The following is a 10,163-nucleotide window of genomic DNA, read 5'->3' as shown; positions in this document are numbered from 1 at the left end:
AAAAAAAAAAAAGCATACATATATCTATATCTATATCTATATCTTGATGCTACAACTCTGACTTCCAAGTGGTAAGATCTCTTACAACTCTGCCTCATCCATATGCTGGTAGCTCCTTCAAAGGGTTCCAAATAACAACTTCATTTTATAGGAGCAAAGCTGTCTGTTTTCCAGAATCATATATCTACACTGATTCCTTAGCTCTCTTCTTCCACTTTTTGACTAACTTGATGATTAAACATACCAGACTCGTCTGTGGTTTCTCAGATCTAGCTTAGATCCCTTTCTGTAAGTTAAGGTAATACTTACACCAAACACCTGTACACACTTGGATGCTAAGATGGTTTAAGCAAGTGATTAGATAACACTTAGTACTTCAGTAATTTCATTTTTGTATTTCCTGCTCAATTCCTACATCAAGATCTCATAGTTCTTCAAATAGTCATTTTTCCTTTTATATTTCACAGCAACTTCTGTCAGTATTACAATTGCAGACAAATTCTTTGATGACTCCTCTGAAAAAAAGCAACATGAAGTACGTATCTCCCCAAGCTCTTCCAACTAAAAACAGATGGGGAAAGAATGGCCTGCATTTCATTCTTTCTGCAATACCTTTCCTGACCTCTTTTGACCTACTGTGTTCTGTTTTCAGATTTCCTCTGCACAACTTTACAGCCTTTATTTGTTCTCCTCAACAGCTACTTCACCATTTGAAGAGAAGCAAGGGAACACCAGCTCAAGCAGTGAGACTGCAAAATGAAAAGGACAACAGCTACTGCTCACTCAGGCCTCCCATGTAAAGGCCACACTGACCAGTCTACAGAAAGAACTTTTTATCCCTGTAGATGCTCCTTCAGTTAACAGTTACCTTGATTGCAGGACAGGACAGCATCCCTGTGTCTGTGAACTTTCATCTGTGCCTCTGCCAAGTAATGCCATGCTCCTGGACACTGGCTAACCTTCTGCAAACCTAGTAAAAGAGGAGAAAGACATTGAGAAAAAGTTGCTTAGCACTGCAAAGATTCTGCAGCTGGCAGATGCTGTTTTGCCCTATAATCCCATCAACAACACTATAATTAAATGATTAGTATGGGACAGAGCAAATACTCAAAGGAAAAATTACCTAAGTATCTTAGAGTCAGAGGCCTCCAAACTGTAAGGCAAAGACTAATAAGGTTGTAAATGTCTGTCAGGCTTTATTTAATTCTTATTGGTATGTTTGTTTCTTCATCCAAGCAAAGTCCAAGAACAGACATACTAAAAATTTAAAGCTTACCATACAGAAAGTAACACATAGCTGACTATAAGAGAAACGACTGTCTTCAGAGATGTTATACTTAAATATATATTTAGAAAATATATCTCAGCCTTCTATGAGACAAAGCATTCAGTTTTCTTTTAAAAGCTAGCTGGTCTTTTTTGCTACTTGCACAACAGCAAATTAATACACAAATATAAGATTCCCAGAGAGAATGTTCACTGTAAACTAGCTGCTGTTCAAGTGTCCATACCTCACATTACTCATTTACCTTCAGTAAGACTCTTAATAGCCTCCTTATATTTCTTTTCTTGGAGGCATTTTATACCAAAACCAATGATGCCTGGACCACTACTTGAGTCCATCTCCAGAAGCTTAGAAAAATACTGCAAGGCCTCTTCTGACAAAGTACCTAGTTTAAGAAAAAAAATAATAATAAATTTCTTGAGCTGTAGATTTAAAAATGCAACAGCCTACTCAAAATTACCTACATAAACACATATACTTATATGACACCTTAGAGCTCAAGGCAATGAGTTTATTAAACAATTTTTTTCAGAGGTACTATAATACTTATAAGCTCTAAAAAGAAATACATAAAAATCAAGTAATCATTAAAATACCCAGTTTAATTTTTTTTTTTTTAATATGCTAAATTACACATGCTAAATTAGTCCAAGTATACTTTCTTAAGAGAAAGCCATTTTTTCGTATGCTTTTCATCTAATCCCAGGTCAGTGTTCATCCATCAAAATCTGCGACAAATAGGAAGAATTTTGTTTCTAAGGAGGCCTCATTTATTTACAAATTTCTTGTGATGAACTTGCTGAAACAGTCTTGTGAAATCCTGAAATTTAATGTCCGAGCACAACATTTTATTGGTGACACTAATCTGCAGGCTTTTCATTTCTTTCTTAAAAAAATTGCTGTGACTTAACAGCAACATTTTTTAAATGACTTCTTTTTTAAAGTATGGACCCACTTGACAAAATTAGCTTTTGATCTCCATTTGATAAAGAGGAGTAATAAAGTTACAAACCCACAAATTTGGGACTTAAAGTACTGTGTTAGAATGACACAGATATAATGATAAAACGATTTTCCTCCTTGTTTAACCAAACATATTTTGAGGTAGCTAACGTCGACTTCTGATTCTTTAAAGACTCAAACAAAGGACTAAATTTAGTAGTTACTTTTGAAAATGCTGAGAAAATGGTTAATGGTGAACAACATTGTATTAGCAACTACTGATTGTAACAACTGTTTGCTTCCAGATTCCTGCAATACTAAAGACACAAAATTAACCACAAAAAGAAACTTGCAAGATACCTGCGCCCATCCTTCTCACCTGACTGAATGAAGTACAAGCAAAGTGCTTCTAAAGGATAACTCACAGTTGGATATAAAGCTATCATATCATCACAAGCTTTTTCCAATCTAGCTGCTTCATGAGGAAACTTGAAAGAAAAAAGACAGAACAGTTATTTCTACAAATTATCAGATGGTGGATGTCACATGTAGTCACTGAAGATGACAGATAAACATAACCTTACTTTTGACAAACACTGAATAAAGTCTTTGTAAAGATTTTTGTGGTCTTCACTGGGAACAGTGTCAGCAGAGTTCAGTGCCTCTTCATATGCATTCAAAAGCTGAAATAAGAAATAATTAAAATTCCAATGACTCTGAGAAAATGTTATCAGAGCTAAACATTTACTGGGTCACATCCATTAAGTTTTTTAACTGGTACCATGAACAGAGAAAAAAGAAAGCAAGTTCCTTATCCCAAAATAATACTCATGAAGGACTCAACACTAATTCTGGAGAGCAAGATGAAGCAATAATATATGTTGCCTAACATATGAACAAAGACAACAAAATCTGTAGGAACAGATTCTTCTTAGTACCTAGTCCCAATACAGAGAGGGCTTTGTACGACAAAATCTAGGTTAATAGCCGTTAACTATTGCCCCCAGCTCTGAAAATATCTAGTCTTTTAATTCTGGACTCCTTACATATACATAAATAAATGCAATTAAATACATAATCATATTTATGTATGGGAATATATGGGAAAACATAGGCACTACTAAATGCAAGCTACCAAAGAAGCATGATTCAGCAACAAATTGTCCATAGCTTCTCATACAATGAAGTAAATTGTAATTTGCAGATGAAATCTCATTTCTGATCTTTGCATAACCTAGGTCTATTTTACTCTTCCACATCCAACCTCAAAAGACAGCAAGTATTACCTGCAGCACTTCTATTTGTGATAACAGCTTTTAGTACTTACAGCATTTGCCTTCTGAAAAGATAGGTGCAGATTCAGTATCTTTTTGTCTGGAAGTACTTCAGCATACACTTTTTTTGCCTTTTGTGAACACTGTCATCGACAAGACTGGGCAAGAGCAAATTCTACCCTTCTTTTTGAAAGAGGCTCATTTTGCAAGAACAGATAAATCACTCAAAAAGTTAACTTTGGCCATACAGCACACAGAATCAGTATAAGTCATGATTCTACTGTTTGGTCCAATTTGCTTCAGCATTTTCCTAAGCAACATTTGGGTTCAAATTTTCCTATATATGATGAGCACTGGGTATGAAAATATGAAAAAACAGCACAAAACCTCTTCCACCAAGGGAGCAGAAGGAAAGGAGGTTCTTGTTTTGGAGAATGCCTATATTTTAGATGTTGTCAGAACTTACAAATATGCCAGAAGCCGTTCTGTTCAGATATGTTAATGCAGGGATTCTTCTTGTAGGCGCATAATAACGCATCACCACATTACAGTGCAAATCTAGGCTCCCACAAAACTGAGGAGGAAATTAGTGAGGAAGTTTCGGGAAAACTGAATCTGGATGCTCTATCCCACCATTTTGTGTGGTTGCACCTTCATTGTTTCTGATAGTGAAATCACCTACTTTTTCATGAAAAGCTTAGTATCATTCAACATCCATGAGAAATAGTAACATGGATTTTTGCTTTCTAAGGCTTTCTCTGAAATCTAGCAGCAGTGTGCACAGAAATACAAGATGAAGGGAATTGAGAAACTTTACCAATTGTGCAGTCTTATTATCCTGGTACTGCACATTGTCTCCTAGTAACTGGATCATCCTCTTCCAAAGCTGATGAAGTTCCGCCTTTTCTGCACCTCCTTCCTTTTTCACTTCTATTAGTTTCTGCCATATTTCTGCTGCCTGTCAGTAGGAAACAAATGAACTATATTGTAACTCTTGGACACCTGATACTGTCAACTCTAAGCAATAAATTTCAGTTTTCTCTGAAGAAAGGTCCAATGCAACACTGTACACTGTTGCAGAAGATACCATTATGTTACTAGATTACTTCTGCTACTACACTCACTTATATTTACATAATACTCCATCGCAAAAAAACAAAACAAAACAAAACATGTATCACTCCTTGAAAAATTTAATGACATTGCAGCAAGCCTAAGCCATGAATGAAAAAGGGAAGAATTAAAGCTATTCTGACTGACAGTCCAGTGCCAGGCAGACTAAGAAATTAAGGAGCAGATGGGGAAAAATGAGCTTTCAGTATTAGACAGAGAGGGAGTTAGACACATTGCAGAAGGCAAAGTGAATGCCAGACTACAGCACACAGTGGGAACAGTGGCAAAAAGCAACCCACATTAAATAAGACTTATTTAAGTTAAAGAAAAATACTACACCTTGAAATATAGGTGTTAGCAAAGTCCTTCCTGTATTATCTACCATACACATTGAAAGGCAGTATGCTGTGAACAGGATTAGGCATGAGCAGATTAGCAGATCCTGACCAGGAGCAAGACAGGAGTTTGCTTCCTACCATATTAGGATAGACAACAGGGTGAAAGTAATTACCTAGGGTTACCTGTCTTCTGATTAGAACAGTAACAACTTCCAAAACATTACCTTCAGACCTGCCTAGCTTCCAAGATAATGTCAAGAGCATGAATTTTGACTGGTTCCTCAAGGAAATCAGCAGTAAAAATGGACTTAAACAGTCCTCCTATAACCCCTCATAGACAAATTGAAGCCTTGTCAGAAGTATGGCATTACAAATAGAACACACACTGAAATTTCAGTGTGCAAGACTGAGAAAGAAAGACTCTAACACCTGATTTGTGGCCACGTGTTCCATGTGGAACAAGTCTGCGTTTGTATATTATAACTTAATTTACTTTCAGACAGTGCTATGCAAAGAAACTTTTAAGTTAATGAATAGTCTTGAATTTGACAATAAGACAGAAGCAAAATCTTTCTTTTTTGGAGGAAAAAGAGGATGATGGTACAGTATAAAACCACACTCTACCTTTTACAACAGCAAACTCTTCAAAAATTAAAGGAAAAGTGATAAGTATAACTGCAAGAAGAAGTATTCCATAGTATCACCACAGAGGCTGTAGGCAAAGCTACTGTTGAACTGTACAAGCATTAAACAGCTCCACCTCGTGGTAATCTGACAGAATTATTATTTCTGCAGCAATCATGGAGACAACTTTAAGACTCCTGCCAAGTGGGCACTATCTCGTGATGCCCCAGAGCAGCTTTGCATGTCCTTACTTTTCTACACGAGAGTGGCAGATAGGTCTGTGGCAAATGTAAATTCCCAAACCCTCCGGCACAAAGGAACAAATTAGGAGAGAATGATCCCACCAGAGACAAGATACACAAGTACTTAGAACTGGCCAAGACAGGCAAAGGCCTTTGGGATACTGTGAGCAAATATGCTTTTGGAATCACACTGGACTTCTAGATATAAAACAGAAAAATGAGGTTGCATCCTTTCAGTCTATACACCAAATTTTTATTATTATTATTTTATTTTATTTTTTTAAGTTTTATCAGTTTAAGAGGTTCCATTCAAGTCTGTTACGCAGAAGAAAAAAGAATAACATACTCAGAAATCAGTTCTTCCTAGCTGTGGTACAAGAAGAGATCTTCAGTAGTCTATGGCCCAAAAAAACTACAGATTCACTGATTGTTCTAAGAAGAAATTCCCTTCCTATCAGAAAAGAGAAATTACATTAGTCACCTACCTCTAAGTATTTATTTCCTTGGCAATATAGTTCCACCAGCTTGTTACATACATCACACCATTTCTGCTTGTCTCCACTAGAAAGAAGAAAATTTAAAAAAAGCTGAGCTTTCCATTAAATAGTGATACAACTTTCCAATTCTGTCAATTAAGTCTTTTGTAACTTCACAGTTGCCAAACAAATATTTAGAATAAATACTACAAACTGCCTTAAAACTTTTACTCACTGTTGCTTTGGATAAACAATCACTTTAAGGACTGGGCTTTTCTTTTTGAACTACTTTCAAATTCAAAAAACAAATGTAACACTCCAGAGAACTACAATGACAACTGAATTACCTTTGTTTAGAATTGTATCTATAGAAGCAGGGTGACATAGACTGCGATCTTAAAGGAGTGAAATTAAACCTACTCAGTGCAGGCTTGGAATCATCCTTGCTTTAAGACAGTGAACTTAAACAGAGGACAAAAGATAACATAATTTTAAAAATTGCAACTCAGCTGTAACTAAAGTGGTAACTTTACTGAATAAGAAAACTTTAGACTGAATTTTAGTATTCAATATACTTTACCTTTCATAGAGTTCCAAGAGCTTTTGGTATACATCTTGTAAGTCTCCTTGGACATCCGTTTGGTTGGATTTCTCATATAAATTTGCTAATCCCTGTTTAAAAAAAAGTATTAATCGCAGATAACAACATTTGATGTCTGCAATTATGAGTTAAATTTACATTGCAAATTCTGCTAAAGAAAAATATATATGCATGTAAACATTCTTCCCACTTCCATGGGCTAATATGTTAGCCCATGAGCAAAATCTTGGTTGAGACCTTTGTATCTGTTTTACATGAAAAGCTTTCCTCACTTCCTAATACTGACAGCTATTTGAAACTTGTAAATGTTAAATGATCTTCCCTGCAAGACATACTATATACAACGCACGCTAAGTCCTAAGATAAATGCTCTAAGTATCATACCACCTTGAACTGTAACAGAAGGCCAGAATATGTCTGCTAGGCAACTAACAATATTTCAACATACCTTGAAATCAGGCATCAACATGATTTCACCAACACTTCAAAAAGCTGCTTATATTGAAGGTGCAAAGCTTTACAATACTAGAATATATTGGACGCTGGCAGTGAAAGATTGATCTATCATGCAGACTAATGCTCCATCATCCAAATATGCTATAGCCATACACTACTAGAAATTGTTGTGTATGCAGCATCCAACACACTGCTACTTTAAGGGCATAACGTTATTTTTTAAACAACAAAAACAAACAAAAATATATTTCATGTTGGAAAAGTAAGGCACTAGAGAAAACATTTTCTTTCTCATGAAAGAAACACCAAAAAACGCTTGTTGAGCTATGTATATGGTATTCCAGAACAGATGAACTGGCTATGTGCATCTTAATTCATGTTCTCTCTAGAGTGTTTCACTGCTCTCTTGTGTACTTAGGTGTAGTGCAACTTAAGTATTCCAGAACTAAAATTTACTCTGCTGCACACATGTAATCACCCAAGTCTTTGATTTGGACACATGCAACACTTCTGCTACTGCAAAGCTTCAGAATAGTTAAGTGCTTGAAGTAAACACAATGCAGTACTGCCTTCTCCCAGATTTAAATCCACAGTAACACTTTTCTTAGCAAAAACAAGTGCATCTGGACATACACTTACCTGCCACGCCAGTAACTGGTTTGGTTCAAGTTCAATAGCCTTCTTATACGCTCCTTTGGCCTGATCAGGTTGCTCTAACTCAGCAGCTGCCAGGCCAATAAATACCCAAGCATTGTAGTTATTTTTTTCTTGCTTCAAGACTGCCTGGAAATAGACATTTTTTTTTATGTAAAACTGATGAATGAGGTACATCTTACTGATTCATACATTGACTTTTCTCATCAAATTTGGCTAATTCCTTTTTACAGTTGATACCAGAAACTAGCTCATTTTTTGGAAAAGGTTAAGATTAACAACTTCAGCTTTTTATGCCACAAAAGCGTTCAAGTCTGAATTGTTCTGCCAGTTCTGCTAGCTGCAGCTTAGCAATTAAAGATTTCCTGTCAAGGTGTACATTATAAATGAATTTTGGTCATCATATTATAGACTTAATCCATACGTTCTCTTATCCATACGTAAGCAAATACTAAAGCAAAAGGAAACCAAAATTCAATTATGTAATCAATCTTACATCAGTGAGATGCCTCACTCAGCATAACTATACAGTTCTTGGTATATGGGAACAACAAACACAAGACGTGCAAAAATTACTAATTTCCACTGAAATAATAATTACCTTGCAGTGCTTTAAGGCTTCCTTATATTCCTTATTTCTTATGGCTTCTCTAGCGCTCTTTAATGCTGCCTTCACCTCCTTATTTGACATTTTTGTAGCTAAGTAAAAAAACAACATGTGATTAGTTATCAAAGAGAGACATAATGAACTCAAAACATTACTTTTGCCCTATCATAACAGCATAAAGAAAGCATTTCAAACATAGGACTATATTGCAACACATCAAAACGCATACTGAAAGATCATTTCCCTAAAAATTGCAGAAACAATAACTTGGTTAAAATTAATTATTTACACTTAGCTCCTATGCAAGATTATGCCAATATCCCAAAGATTTAAATGATACAAAGTATTCATCTTAAGTCTTAACTCAAATTTCATTCTGCGATAATTTCAAATCAGATGAGAGGTGTTATATGACAGTCATCTCAGTTAGATTGCAAGAATGTCAGCACAAGAGGCTGGTGAAGCACAGGCTGCCCACAGTAGCTGTGGATACACCATCCTTGGAGGTGTTCAAGACCAACCTGGATACGCTCCTGGGCAGCCTGATGGGTGGCAGCCACTAGGACTGGAACTGGTTGGTCTTTCCAACCCAAATCATTACATGATTCACTCTACAAAGGACACAGCATAGTTTCTCTTATGCGGCGAGCACTGGACATGCTCCCAAGGAGTTACTAAGAAGCGGAGACGTTCCTGCTCACCATCTGTAGCAAGATGACACTCAGCACATCACTAACACCCGTGCAGGACCTGCAGCACTCCTGTTCCTTCTCACACAACTAGGACAGGCCCTGCTTCTGACTGCAGCTGCATAGAGAATGAAACTGTTTCAAAGGACAAGGAATGTCCTTTAAAGCCTGCCTGTAAAGCCCGCCACAGTTATATACCTTTTGGGTTCATATGTTTCACATTTAACCTACAACAAACTTTAAAAACATCTGGCCAAATGAGATGCAATGGAGAAACAATGCTGCCAGCGAGGCACTGAAAGGGGCGGAAAATATGGAAAAGCAGCTTTTAGAGGCCAAAGAGCAAAAGATGGGCTGCAGGCCTAGAAACATACTACTAAAGTGAGGGCTAAGAAAGATGGCTGACGTGCGACTCCCTCAGGGTGACGAAACGATTGAAAGCAAATCACACTCACATCACTCAACAGCTGCTGGAGAGAAAGACAGCTCCCAGAGAAGGGTCGGACTCCTCAGTCATCACAACTATAAAAACACCGGCAGCGTTCAAGCCTGGGCTCCATGTCCTCCTGCGGAGAACCGAGAAACCACGTCACTGCCGCCCGATGCCTTGGAGAGCGCCGACAGAGCGGCTGTGGAGGGGACAGAAGGGCTGTAAAGGGGCCGAGCGCTATAAAGCGACGCGCCGCGCGCTTGGCCGCGCTCACCTCACAGTCCCGCATCCGCTGCCATCGCGCACGCGCATTCCCCCATCCACGTTAGCGTGCGGACCCGTCCCGCTCGCCCCGGTGCATGCTGGGAGCTGTAGTTCTGCCCCTCCGCGCCCGTAGCGGCCGTCTGCGGGGCGATGCGTAGCGGCGGGGCG

General features: G+C 37.7%; 1 protein-coding gene across 2 annotated transcripts in view; it reads right to left on the bottom strand.

Moving 5' to 3' along the window:
• Positions 1-10,114, bottom strand: part of TTC37 (tetratricopeptide repeat domain 37) — a 44,021-nt gene extending 33,907 nt beyond the window's left edge. Inside the window, exons 1-11 of one of the 2 annotated variants that reach the window (XM_010726045.3) lie at positions 10,006-10,114; positions 9,757-9,867; positions 8,607-8,704; positions 7,991-8,134; positions 6,875-6,966; positions 6,304-6,379; positions 4,319-4,459; positions 2,812-2,910; positions 2,607-2,715; positions 1,530-1,670; positions 869-970 (exon numbers count right to left, since the gene is read on the bottom strand). In XM_010726045.3, the coding sequence (XP_010724347.1) occupies positions 869-970; positions 1,530-1,670; positions 2,607-2,715; positions 2,812-2,910; positions 4,319-4,459; positions 6,304-6,379; positions 6,875-6,966; positions 7,991-8,134; positions 8,607-8,696 (994 nt within the window). In that variant the 5' untranslated portion in view covers positions 8,697-8,704; positions 9,757-9,867; positions 10,006-10,114. The other variant, XM_010726044.3, reaches the window with a different exon arrangement.
• Between the last annotated feature and the right edge of the window lie 49 nt (positions 10,115-10,163).

Source organism: Meleagris gallopavo, chromosome Z, assembly GCF_000146605.3.
Source record: "Meleagris gallopavo isolate NT-WF06-2002-E0010 breed Aviagen turkey brand Nicholas breeding stock chromosome Z, Turkey_5.1, whole genome shotgun sequence".
Lineage (NCBI taxonomy): Eukaryota > Metazoa > Chordata > Aves > Galliformes > Phasianidae > Meleagris > Meleagris gallopavo.
This window is presented reverse-complemented; position numbering and strand designations above follow the sequence as displayed.